Genomic DNA, 14,658 nt, shown 5'->3' on the forward strand with positions numbered 1-14,658 from the left:
GGGATTTTCTCCCGATTCTTTGCTCTTTAAACAGTCAGTTAAAATACATCCAAGAAGCCCAAAATACTGACATCCTTACATTATATTATCTTTGGTTATAAAAACATAAGGGAGTTTCTATGCTGCAATGTCCTTGAAGGAGATAGAAACTTCCATAGTTCCATAATACAAAAGATAACCTGTTTATCTAGACAATGCCAAAGATTTTTGCTAAACAATGCTGATGATGTTGGCGTATGACGTCATCATGTTCTGACTTTTCTTAACCGTCTAAAATTTGTTCTACTTTTACTTGCTGTTCAAATTGATCAAAGAAGCCCTTTACTGGCATCATTACAGTTTATCTATGGTTTTGAAAGCAAGAGAGAGTTTCTATTTCATTACAGGGTGACTTCATTGCCTTGAAATACCATAGATTATGTTTATCTAGACAATGCCAAAAATGTTACATTATGACGTCATCATGTTCTTACTACTAATTAAATGTTAAAATTCATCCTTGTTTTACGTTCAGTTAAATTATAAATATTTATTAAAGAAGTTCTGACATAATGATTTACATCGATTGCCCATTTTTATTTCATCTACTTGGAGCTTGGAGTGTTGTTCATAGAAATTATTTGAGGGGATGTGGGGGCTTATATAGGACTAGATTTAAGGGACTGAATGAATCATTTCTGAATGAAGGAATCTATTACTTAAGTAATGCATGGGCCATAGGGACCTACTCAGTTTGAAACCCCCTTATAAACAAAATGCTGTTAGCTAAACATAGGGTCTTTATATTGGCACAAGCAGTGATATATATAAATGCTGCAAAATTTAACTTCCCTTCCCTTAATTTAAAGTGCCTGTCATGAATTTTTTTTTTTTTTAATTTCCTGAACTTCAGATTAATATTATTTAGACTTGACTATGATAAGTGGGGAGCTGAATAATTGAGTTGATTAACAAAAGGTCTGCATATATATTAGTCCCATCACTTTAATCAGGATATCGGTACAGGCCCTTGTTAACTTGTAAACCCTGGTTTATATAAACAAATTGGCAAATCTCAAAAAATTTAATGCATCAACCCCTCCCTAATAGCAAATAGAAGAAAAAATATTTAGGTGAAATATTTAAATTTTTTGAGGAGCATGACATAGATTAGTTTCAATTTAAGAGCCAAATTTTAGAATTTATTTCACTTTTTAAAAGAATTCTTACACATTTCATTTATCAAATTATCATGAATATTTCAGACCATGAAAACCTCCAGTGAGATAAATTTTGACGGGTTAATTACCCTTTTGATATGCAATGTTTTTTATCTCCTATCTTTATACAACTGTGGAGAGAGTCGATAACTATTTTGATGTATACTGAATCATCCTCTAAGTCACTACATCAATTGATTCTTAGAAACATACATATTTCTACATCAATCCCCAAGTGGATGTCTATTTCAAAGGGACAATTTGGTTAAGAATGGATGCGGAAGTCTTAACTAATTATTGATATTTTCAAAATTCTGCATAGCAATTTTTTCTCAAAATGGTATGATCCAACTTTTTATATATTTTCTTTAAGCTGAAGTCTTAAGGATGATTAAATAATTATTGATAATTTCGAACTTCTGCATATTCCTCTAATGTTGTGATCTTACTCATGTATTTAACTTTTTATATATTTTCTTTAAGCTGAAGTCTAAATGATGATTTACAAAATTATTGTTTTTTTCAAAATTCTGCACTGAGCTGCAAGCATAGTATAATAAACCCCTTAACTGTTTTGATCTTATTCATGCATCTAACTTTTTATAATTTTTTTGTTAAACTTAATTTAAGCCTTATCAGAATTATTGATGATTTTCAACTAACACATGACTAATGTTCATAGCAATATATTTCAAAATATTTTGATCATATTTATGCATTCCTAATTTTTCATTTTCTTGAAGCTGCACTTAAATTAATTATTCCACTACCAATAATTTGTTTTTTCTTTTTTTTTTCATCTAAAGAATCCAATTCAATTTGCACAAACCAAAAAACTTCCACCAAGATCAAATTATCTGCATTCAAACTTTAACACATAATAACATCATTCCTGTATGATTTTCCCTCATTTAATAATGCACAATTATGTTGCACAAGGAATCACAATATTTTTCAAGTTATCTCCCTTGGGGAACAGAATAAAAATCTTGCTTTGATTCAAATTCCAATTGTTTAAACAGATAAATCCAAGCTCAACTTCCTTTTAATCCAAACTGATTTTACAATACTTTATGTATATATATAATATCTCCTTCAATTCACAACCCCATAAGGAATTATCTCCCCTTATCACTCTTTCAACGGTTATTTCAATTATATCAAAACTTGAAATAAAATCAAAGTCCCCAGTTTTGAACAGATTTTTCGTAAATGAAACAATTTCTTTGTTATATTCAATACCTTTGTTTGTAATAACAACACTTGAGTACGAGACGTAATTTCCTCAGGAAACTTATCGTAGGATCATGACATTTCCTATGCTCTTACAAGCAGGAACATACACAAATCGTTGTTGGTTATCTTTACTTAAACAAAAGGAAACAAATCAATTGTTTTTATTTCATGTTCTTTTAAAAGTTATTTTTAATATTTTGGTTAATTAATACTTGGAGCTGTTTGGTTTCTTTGGTAAGAAGCATAGCTATAGGCTAATTTAAGAACACAATATTTCACTACTAAATTGAGCATGGAAACAAAACGTTTCTCACTCTAAGAGTTAGGGTTGCAATTCTACATGTTGTATTGAATAAGCATTCAGAATTTTTCTACACAATTTCACTTTTTAGTAAATATGACCTAGACCTTTGACATGGTGACCTACAAATCTTCATTTTATGTGACCATATATATATCCAAGTAATTTGTAATCCCATATATATGATGTATTTGATTTAACATCTTAAACAACCTTTCCAACAAATTGTAGTCTCTTTTTTTAGTGACTTTGACCTTGACCTTGGCCATAGTGACTTAAAATTGAATGTTTCTTTTTTTAAATTTAAATGAAATGAAAGCAAAGGACCCTATAGCATGTGATGGGAATACTATTCAACCATCAGACAACCATATGATGTCTGTACACGAAAAAAGTTCCATTAAAGAGAGTCTGGACAGGGTTGACAGAGTACAAAATGATGGCCCTAAATGGGTAAAACTTACAGAACAAGTGAAACTGTGAGCTACTGTTCATTGATGATACCACTGCCGCAACTCTTGGTTTTAAAAGTGTAAAAAGATGTAAGTGTTTGGTAAACAGGAATTTGTTGAGTGAGGAATCTGAAAACACTTAACACACTGAGTAAAGCTGACTCATATGAACCCTGAAACCAAATTTTAGAAATCCATATGATGTAGTTCCTGAGAAAGATGCTACGAATACATTCATGAGACGGAAAGACAGAGGTAAAACAGTATACCACCCCTTATTTAAAAGGGGATTATGGGGCGGGGGGTTAGAATAAACAAAAAATAGGTGTTAAAATATAAAGAATAGAGAAAAATTAAGAATAGTATAAGGAATGACCCCCACTTCCCCAATCCATGCCCTCATACATGAGTACTATATATCCTTACCTTACAGGATGACTTTTTAGGATCACAGACATGACAAGAAGACTCATCTTGTATCCCATTACTGTAAATATTCTCTTTTCTGGCCATACTAAGTCAGGTGACCAAACTTTTACAACAGATCACATGATCATCATGTGCTAATTTAATAATGTCTATGTCTAAAAAGTAATTCCTCTTCTGGATGTTTCAACAATAAATCATATCTTCAAAAATGTCAAATAATGTCACCAAACATTTGAAGTCACATGATTATCATGTGCTAGTTATGTCTATTTCTACAAAGAAATTCTTCCACAATGTTCCAAGAATTAAACATATATCTTGAAATATGTCAAATATTGTCACCAATCATTTGAAATCACAAGATCATCAAAAATTATGCTTCTTTTCAATGCTCAAGAGCAATTAAGTTTTTGAAATATGCAAAAAAAAAATCAAGATACTGTTCTCCGAATGATGTCAAAGTACGATTTCTACAACTAAATTCACTTTCATGATCAATAAAATGTTTCTTCCATTCCACATGAGAATCGTATAATTACATGTACACGTAATTGTGACATGTTATGTAATCTTAGGTTCCAGGACTGATATTAAAGTCAATCATAATATATGAGCAAGTGTAATTATTATATGAAAAACAGGTGGCAATATACTAAAACTTTGGTATGAGTCTGTTAAAACACTTTTAATACCTCCATTATGTGTCATTCGGTGATTCTTTTCCCATTTCAGTAAAACCATAAAGTCTCGTCTAATCTTTTCTATAATGGCCCAACATGTTATATAACTGCTCAATACTTCAGTTCTTCATCCCTATGCTATGTTATGATATAACTATGAATAATTTAGTAGTTTTTGTCCATCATTTTCACAGGAAAAAAATAAACATTGTTATTCATAACATCCAATTTTGGATTTGTACTGTACAACTATAGATTCCTATTGTTGCATTAACTTTATCAAGCTGAACTTAGTTTTACGAAGGTCAAATTGGCACCGTAATCACTTTTGACATTATAAATCCACTCACAATATAGAAATATATCCCTGGAAACTGACAACTTTAAGGATACAATAATACATTTCATATTGATAACATATTCCAAATTTTACACTTTCAATTCACAGAATGCCCAATAGACTTTTCAATCACGATAACTTTTCAAATATATATTTACATCTAACGGTAGATTTATTCTAAAATGTGTTAGCTGTGAATAATATTACTTTAATAAACTGTTGCTTCAGAAATTTGAGAGAACATTCACTGATTAACGATCATGAGTTAGATCACATCCCCTTTTTCTGTCAAAATCATTTCCATGGCGTAAATTAATTGATTCCATAATAAAAATCTTTTTATCTTCTCACTTAAGAAATTCCTCCAAAACTTGCAGACATATTATTTCTATTCACTGTAAACTGTCTGAATCGCTAATCAATTAATAACAAAAAGAGCATGTTGTTCAATTTTCTCCAAAACATCCACAGTTGAGTCAGTATACTGTATAATTACTTTAAACAAAACAATTTTCTCATTTGCATTTTTATGCATCTGTACTTCACGTACTTAATGCACAAACTATCCAATTACAGAAATATAAATTTCCCCAATTCCAAATTTTGCATGCATGCAATCCACAAAAACATGCATCCAAATATAATGAGTCAAATATCTTAGAATTCGTTCAAATGTACTTTAAAACTGCAAGTCTGACATAAGCTTGTTAAATTTTATTATATTTTTAAATTAGTACAATCTCTTAAAATTAATTAAAATGCACTTTGAAAAACACAAGTTAAAGTTTTGTAATGCTGACATCAGCTAAGTTTAATTCATATTTTCAATAAAAAAATATCTGTGATTTCAACAGGTGGTTACAGGAATCAATATCAACTTCAAACATGTGTTTTACGATAATTTAATCTCTAAACCATAAATATGTTTGCATATCTCATCAGAAAAACATCTTTTTCTCCATCCTGTATAAAAAACATTCACCGTAGGTCAATAACCATGTAATTGGACACTTGTATGGTCAATAATTCTCATCATTTATAGCTAATATTGTAGACATATATCCTACAAACCATTCTCTAATCAATTCTCAAATGAATTTTCAGCCAATATATAGCAGATATCCTTTTTTATAACCATATGTATACAATATATAAAATATGCCTTCAAAGTAATTATTCGGCTATTATTTACTAGAAATTTTCCTCCTGAGAAAAGGTACTGAATAATAATTCTTGTAGCAAACAGATCTTTGCAATACTAATATCTTAAAATATCCATCTTTTTTCACAGTTAATATTAATATGTATATGACTTCAAAATAATTGTTTGGACACTATCTAAATTCACATTAATTTCCCTCTAGGAAAAGATGACACCTGCTATCCTTACACCAACAAATATTTGTTCAATAAATATATGTGTATATATATGCCTTCAATATATATTGTCTACCATGTTTTAAATTTCCTCTCTTGAAAAAAAATCTGACACTTGTAATCTTTGAAGCAAAAAAAATCTAGGATATATACTATTTTAAAGTCTCCAACATTTTTACAGTACATTACTAGGTGCCTTTAAAATAATTATCAGCTACCATTTTTTTTTTAATTTTCCCTCCTGCTTAAAAACTGACACCTGGTGTCATCCTTGCAGCAAAAAGATCTTGGAAAAACTATTTTAATCTATCACCACAAAAAAACAAAATATATCATAGATTATGTAGATGTTTAAGATCAGTATAAGCATATAAAGTTCCCAATACACATTTAACAGGAAGCCTAGACTTTCCTCCTACTGTGTGTAAAGCTGCTTCTTTTCAATCTTTCACAATTACCTCTCCTCATGATCATAAATCTTAACACCTTTAACTACCTATACATTCACAACTGTGTTTATCTACAATTAGCCAGGGGTACTGATACATAACAAGCACCTGTTAAAGTCACTTTTTTTATGTCAGGCCAAGGATATATAAATCATAGATTCTCAGTCAACCCCAAAGAGAAACATATGTTCAAGGATGCATAACATTTTTAAGAAATTTTATATTAACTATCTTTTATTTCATTTTTTGGAGGATGGGGTCCTTTGCAACATATTTAGTTCTTCCTTTGCAACATATTTAGTTCTACCTTTTCCAGAAACACTTTGCATTATATATGAGATATCATATACCAACTCAGACTAGTTTTTAATCTACCTCTGGAGTTTTCTATAGACTTGTACGAAGACTTCAGGGGGGAAAACTTAAAATCAAATTTCCATTAAGACTCATTTACCCCCTCCCCCCCCCCCCCCCAAATAACATTCCATGGTAAATAGTTATCAAAGGTACCAGGATTATAATTTAGTACGCCAGACAAGCGTTTCTTCTACACAAGACTCATCAGTGAAACTCATATCAAAATATTTACGAAGTTGAAGAGCATTGAGGATTCAAAATTCCAAAAAGTTGTGCCAAATATGGCTAAGGTAATCTATGCCTGGGATAAGAAAATCCTTAGTTTTTCGAAAAATTCAAAGTTTTGTTAATCAGGAAATTTATAAAAGTTACAACAAGCATGACAGGAATTCATTCCCTCAAAAGATAATTATAACTTATGACCATTGCAACCAGCTTGCATCTTAACAGACTCATAAAAATGTACTTCAGCTAGAAATCAGTTGACAGACATATAATAAAATCTTAGTCTACAGCAAAATCAATTCCCTACTACAAACAGTTATATCTTGTGAAGTTTCCAATGTTTACACAATGCCAGAAAACACTTATAACACTGCATACTGTCTGAGGACAGTGCTACTCATATACCAATCAATACAGTAGGTTATCAATGTATACTGCATAGATCTTTTCTACAGAACTACAACCAATAGCACTTCTAAATAATTGACTGTTTCTGACAATCTTGGCTCTGATGAATGAATAATTGACCCCTAGGGATTCATCTCTTAATCTTTCAAAATAAAATGTTACAAGAAAATTTCTGTTCAGACATATTGGACTTTTAACATGCAAACTTACAACTTAAAATAATATTCAAAAATGATAAGGATTTTTCATCACAACATTTTTTTTGTGAAAAGTCCCTATTAAAGAGCCCAATGAAAAGTACTTTGAAACTGAAATGATAACGACAATCTTGGATGTTGGAAAAAGGTTATAGTTTAATAGAAATTATCTCCCATGTGGAAAGGTTGCTTTTATATAGCATGTACTGGACCAAATTAACCAAATATATCCGAATTAAAACCCATAAGTGTGTTTCCTCAAGACTCATAATTAGAACTAAAATTAAAACATAAGGAACAACAAATAATCGTCCTCATTCAAATTTTAGTATCTTTGGCTCGTTTGTTCTAAAAAATGCAGATTCATTCTCAATTTTATTTACACTTCTTTTTCTTCCTACCAGCAGTAAACACATGACAAAATATGTTGTAACTAGTTTGGTTGTGCAGGGATGCATAAATTCCGAGCCATGTCAAGTAGAAATTAGGACACTAAATCTGATGCCTAAATCAGATAGAATGCCACATTCTCTGTATATCAGGAACCTTTGTAGCAACAACTTTTTGAGTGTGGTTCATACATGTAGGTGGCCTGTTTCAAGGCTAAATTTCTATCAGCAGTCTAAATTTTCTGCCCTTCATCCAAGTTGATTGACCTCTGTCAGCCCTGTTACAGGACCTAACCATTGTATGTGTTACTTATTTATTCTCTTTCTTAACATGCAAGAAATGTTTGCCACTGGTGACTGGACATTAAGGAAACCAATAAATAAGATGTGATTGTCAATGAGACTTATCTCCACCATAGACCAGATGACATCAAAATTTACAACTGTAGGTCACTGTGAGGACAGTGTTTAGGCTGTTCCAGATCATATTTCAACATAAGGATTAGCATAAAAAAATTCTGTTAATGTATAGACTTTTGACAAAAAAGCTTTAAAATTCACAATTTCTAAAAAGCTATACTAATACAAACAACATTATTTGATTAATTGATTTCTAAAAAATGATCAAAGGGAGATAATCCAATTCATCACATCTGATCAGTGATAAAGATGATCAGCCATTGTAAGATATGATAAACAAAAAAGTCAGAGAATGCCTTATGTCAAATGAAGTCTGTAATGTCTACATAAGTTCTTCAGGAGGCTCGAGGTACAAATAATTCAGAAAAAATGTACACTTTCTTTTACATTACAAGTTTTATTTATTACATGTACACTATCAGTTGTTACTTTATGATATGGTACAAAAAAACGACAAAAAAATCAATTTGTTTTGGCCCCAGATCATGGCAGATGACTTTTAAAAAATTATATATATTATTGAAAAAAATCCAAATTATCTGCTTTTTGGTGAAAAAAAATGCCATTTATCCAATTTTTGGCATTAAAATTGAAATATATCTTTTTAAATTCATCAGTGACCTATAATATGAGGAAGGTGCTACCTTAAATGCCAGCTTTATACCAAGACAATGTCCTATATATATATATTGATTGGTTGTTGGTTGCTTAACATCAAATAAACTTTACTTAAACTAAACTATTGTAAAATTTAGGAGATTTCTGTAATTTAGTTCTTTTTTTTTATTTAATATTACCTTTTTTTCTCCTATTAGTCCAACAGAAAAAAAGAACCTTAACAAAAATGTATGCTTTTTTAAAAGTCAGAATGTGAGCTTAAATGAATGGTGACCCCATATTTTTATTTTATTTTTCTATTAAGTATAGGATAAAGTTTATTTATAGAAAAAAATAACAAAATCCTATATTTAAAACCAGATGCTCCGCAGGGCGTAGCTTTATACGACCGCAGAGGTTGAACCCTGAACGGTTAGGGCAAGTATGGACACAACATTCAAGCTGGATTCAGCTCTAAATTTGGATTGTGATTAAATAGTTGACACAGCATAGGTTTCTGACACAGAATGAATGTGTTCTAATGAACTTAAAATTTTTTGTTTCTCTTAGAGCAATTCACTATGCTGTTGAATATTAATCCTCTCAAAAAAATGTTTGAAGAAATTTTCTTTTTTATTTATGAAATTTCAAATGAGAAAAATTGAACCCAATTTTTTTAATCACATCCCCCTTTCCCTTATTCCAAAACTAATCTCAATTAAAATTTCTAATGGAGTTTGCAACAATAACTACTCATTTAAATACATCATAAAATATTAAGATGTAAAAAAACTGCTTGTTATCACTGAATGGTAAAGATTATTTTAATTTATCAGTTGGTAGTAAAAAGTGAATATACATTGTATATTGTATATAACAAAGATTTAAGTTGATTCTGGACAAAGAAAGATAACTCCAATTAAAAAAAAATCTTGCTATTGCACAATATTTTGCAATTAGATATTTCTTGCTTACTATTCTGGACAAAGAAAGATAACTCTAATTAAATTTTTTTTTGATATTTCACAATATTGTGCAATTAGATATTTCTTGCCATTGCGCAATACTGTGCAATTGAAAAGACTTGCTATTGCACAATACTTAATATAATAATTTTAGATCCTGATTTGGACCAACTTGAAAACTGGGCCCATAATAAAAAATCTAAGTACATTTTTGAATTCAGCATATCAAAGAACTTCAAGATTTCAATTTTTGTTAAAATCAGACTAAGTTTAATTTTGGACCCTTTGGACTTTAGTGTAGACCAATTTGAAAACAGGACCAAAAATGAAGAATCTACATACACAGTTAGATTTGGTATATCAAAGAACCCCATTTATTCAATTTTTGATGAAATCAAACAAAGTTTAATTTTGGACCCCGATTTGGACCAACTTGAAAACTGGGCCAATAATCAAGAATCTAAGTACATTTTTAGATTCAGCATATCAAAGAACCTAACTGATTCATTTTTTGTCAAAATCAAACTAAGTTTAATTTTGGACCCTTTGGACCTTAATGTAGACCAATTTGAAAACGGGACCAAAAGTTAAGAATCTACATACACAGTCATGACAGTTAGATTCAGCATATCAAAGAACCCCAATTATTCAATTTTGATGAAATCAAACAAAAGTTTAATTTTGGACCCTTTGGGCCCCTTATTATGTTGGGACCAAAACTCCCAAAATCAAACCCAACCTTTCTTTTATGGTCATAAACCTTGTGTTTAAATTTCATAGATTTCTATTTACTTATACTAACGTTATGGTGCGAAAACCAAGAAAAATGCTTATTTGGGTCCCTTTTTGGCCCCTAATTCCTAAACTGTTGGGACCTAAACTCCCAAAATCAATACCAACCTTCCTTTTGTAGTCATTAACATTGTGTTTAAATTTCATTGATTTCTATTTACTTAAACTAATGTTATTGTGCGAAAACCAAGAATAATGCTTATTTGGGCCCTTTTTTGGCCCCTAATTCCTAAACTGTTGAGACCAAAACTCCCAAAATCAATCCCAACCGTTCTTTTGTGGTCATAAACCTTGTGTCAAAATTTCATAGATTTCTATTAACTTAAACTAAAGTTATAGTGCGAAAACCAAGAAAATGCTTATTTGGGCCCTTTTTGGCCCCTAATTCCTAAAATGTTGGGACCAAAACTCCCAAAATCAATACCAACCTTCCTTTTGTGGTCATAAACCTTGTGTTAAAATTTCATAGATTTCCATTCACTTTTACTAAAGTTAGAGTGCGAAAACTAAAAGTATTCGGACGCCGGACGAAATTTCAAAATTTGCGGTCGTATAAAAATTGATTTATTTTACGAGCCCCCTTAACACTGAAATATGTCTCATCTGCAGGTAATTTTGAAAATTAAAATGGCAATACTTTCACATGTTAACAATCTGAAATCAAAATATACCCTATTTGCAACCTCTTGTGAAATTCTCAATTGAAGTATACCCTTTTTATGTCACCTCGTAAAACCTAAAATTTATAGAACTTCTCCAATTTGCAACCTCTTGTAAAATTTGAAACTTATGAAACTTATGCATGCCATATTTTCATTTCTTGGAGAAAACTAAAAAAATTTAAATGTCTGAAACCTACCCTATTTGCAACCTCCAACAGATCAGTTGACTTTGTATCTTCTTGTACTATTTTTAGAGTGGTTGGGTCATGTGACTCCATCAACTGGTGTAAACTGGTTGGTTCTGGACTGAGATCTCTTGCTCCACTGTCATAATCTAAACTGTCAGGCTTACCAGATAAGCCACCTATAAATCACAATGTTAAATCAAAACTAGCATTATACTCATGAACATGATGGAGGGAAAAAACAAAATCACAAAAAAATTGCCCGAGGTTATAATGTACTCACGATAAAATTCCATAATGAAATCATAAATCACATTCTTAGGAAATTGGCATACAGTTCTCATTAGACAAATTTCCATATAACTGTTTCAAAGGACATAACTCTTTTCAGTTTTCAATTTTTAGTGCATTTCTTGTGACTGGGAGTGAAATTCTCTTCTAAAGATATTGATATTTGAAAAACTAAATCAGAGATGGAGCATGGTAATATTTCAAAGGTTTTATCTATTTACCAAAGCTGTCGCTGCTCATAGTTGGCCATGATGTTACATTAGTGTGCTGGTTCCCTAAACCACTGGTATCTAAATCAATAGTAGGATCTTCAGAAAACTGACAGACATCCAGGTCAGACATTACCTGACATGAAAGGAAAAGAATCCTATTATATGACAAAATATATATAATTCATAACAAGCAGTTTTTTGGTAAAGAAATTTTATGATCAATTAACGATGAAATTTCATTTATAAAACTTCAGGTCATCTACTTATGGGCCTTGTATCATTTTGTTTATGTGGCTTTCATATCACTGTATATAGGGGATGCTTATTTTTTACCTTATTTAGGAAACATTAAATTATAGAATTAGTTAAAATTCATTATAAGAGAAACTGAGGACAATGTTAGAAGTTGAACATACATGTAATAAAAGTCTATGCATTAAACATGATCAAATATATATTGCTACATAAGGGGGCCCAGGCCCCTTGCCACACCTTAAATCTGCCTCTGACTTAACATACATGACATATATAAGCCTAAAAAAGTTTGAGAAGTGATGTTTCTATTGATGTTATATCTCCCATTGACTATACCTGTGTTCGGAAATGTATAAAGTCTTGAAAGGTAAGTCGGCTGTTTGTATTCATGCCTAACTGGTTCATGATTTCATGGGTTGATTCTTCCATGTTCAACTGCTGGCACATAAATATGAAGTCATTTCTGAAATTAAATACATATTTATTACTTAACAAGTATAAAAATGGTAAGATGTGATACAAATGATATATACAACAGAGTCAAATGAAAAGAAACCATTTCAGTGGTTTGTGCGACTGGGAGGGTGCTTTCCTTAAGAGGAAGAGATTCATACTGGCCAGGTCAAGCATTCATGCACATGTTCCAGTAATTTAAAAGGGACATTAGCCATATTAAAGCTATGATTCAACTAAAAAATTTAAAATACATGCATGTAGGATTTTTGTCAAGCCTTTGACTTTAGAAGCTAGTTTATGATCATAATTAAGATAGTATCCAGAAGTAAATTTTGTAAAAATAAAATTCCATTTTTCCGGATTTTACTTATAAATGGACTTAGTTTTTCTGCCATGTCACTTTACGGCCTTCAACAATACACCTTATCGCTAATCCCGGCTGACCCGGCCGCTTGAACTTTTGACGCATACAATAATTACTTTTCTATTGTGGCGTCAGATATTTTGTTTTGTGACGTCAAAAATTTACGGGGAACCTGTGTGATATCCAGTAATGGGGGACAAATAGCGATAAGGTGTATGAGCAAAGCCCATAGAGCAAAGTCAGCTATAAAAGGCCTTGAAAAGACAAATGTAAATCAATTCAAGCGAGATATCTAACAGCCTAATTTGTGTACAAAAAATGAACAAAAAAAACAAATATGTTACACATCAACAAACGACAGCCCACTGAATAAATTTACAGGTTCCTGACTTTGAACAGGCACATACATCATGTACATAACAAAATTGTGTTGGGGTTTAGTATATGGCTTTTGAGATGTGTCGGCCATGACGCCAGTTTGGTCTTGGTTGATTGGACCTTGGTCTTTTCTGCCATGTACCACTATGGCCATATAATAGTAGTTATTGTTTCAATGTTCATTGATCAGTGACAGTATTGATGTTCAATGTTAAATTGTGTAAATCAATGTGAATTTGTAAGAATTTATGTCAAATCAGTTACAGAATTAGACAGCATATGCCCTTTATAATACTTTATTCCTCCCAAGTTTCTACATATGGATGAGGCATGAAACCTTTCAAATCCTCACCCATCAAGGTAGCCATCCCCATCCGCATCACAACTGTTGAACAGCCTCAGCAGCCGTTCCTCTTCCCCAGTGCTACTGGAATTACTTCCAGAGCTACTTCCGGTCTTTATTGATCTCGGCGATTCCTGTGGTTCATCAGGACATTCTGCCATTGTTTATAAGGTATCATAATGTACTTTGACATGCAAAAGTTTGCGAAATATTAGTTCAAAAACTTCACATTGTCTTAACAGGAAATAGGTACTCGATGGATTCTGACAACTTCCGGTCTAGACAAGTACAAACAGATTGCAGTGCAATCACCATTTTGAAAGTGAACCTGATTTTTAAGTTTGTAAAAAAGTTAGATTATGATACATATTAAATTAAAATCATTAAAATTCTTGTAAATCTTGGTTAAATTTGTAAAATATTTAAATTGGAAGTTTGGTTTTAAAATATTTTTTCAGTATGTCTTTTTAAAAAAAATATCCAACTTTTTGTGTACTATACATATGTGGATATCTATTTTTCTTTTTTTTTCTTTTTGGGCTGCTTGTTTGTTATCTATATCAACCACACTTGTAATAAAATGCATTAGTATTAAAAAAAAACCAACATACTATAGATTCTTTATCTACGTATTCTTTAAGAACTTAAATAGTTCTCGTTTAACTTTTTTTTTTTTTTATCTCATTGTTTGTATTGTAT

The 14,658-nt window shown here is 31.1% G+C and overlaps 1 protein-coding gene across 7 annotated transcripts in view; it reads right to left on the minus strand.

Annotated features, from left to right (window-relative positions):
- Positions 1-14,258, minus strand: part of LOC139495758 (colorectal mutant cancer protein-like) — a 36,862-nt gene extending 22,604 nt beyond the window's left edge. The window contains exons 1-4 of one of the 7 annotated variants that reach the window (XM_071284131.1): positions 13,969-14,258; positions 12,755-12,881; positions 12,173-12,296; positions 11,673-11,839 (exon numbers count right to left, since the gene is read on the minus strand). In XM_071284131.1, coding sequence (XP_071140232.1) covers positions 11,673-11,839; positions 12,173-12,296; positions 12,755-12,881; positions 13,969-14,120 — 570 coding nt within the window. In that variant the 5' untranslated portion in view covers positions 14,121-14,258. Of the gene's footprint in view, positions 1-1,948; positions 2,470-3,614; positions 5,137-11,672; positions 11,840-12,172; positions 12,297-12,754; positions 12,882-13,968 lie in introns of those variants that run through there. The other 6 variants (XM_071284137.1, XM_071284133.1, XM_071284132.1 and 3 more) reach the window with 6 other exon arrangements.
- Between the last annotated feature and the right edge of the window lie 400 nt (positions 14,259-14,658).

Source organism: Mytilus edulis, chromosome 11 (genome assembly GCF_963676685.1).
Source record: "Mytilus edulis chromosome 11, xbMytEdul2.2, whole genome shotgun sequence".
Taxonomy (NCBI): Eukaryota; Metazoa; Mollusca; class Bivalvia; order Mytilida; family Mytilidae; genus Mytilus; species Mytilus edulis.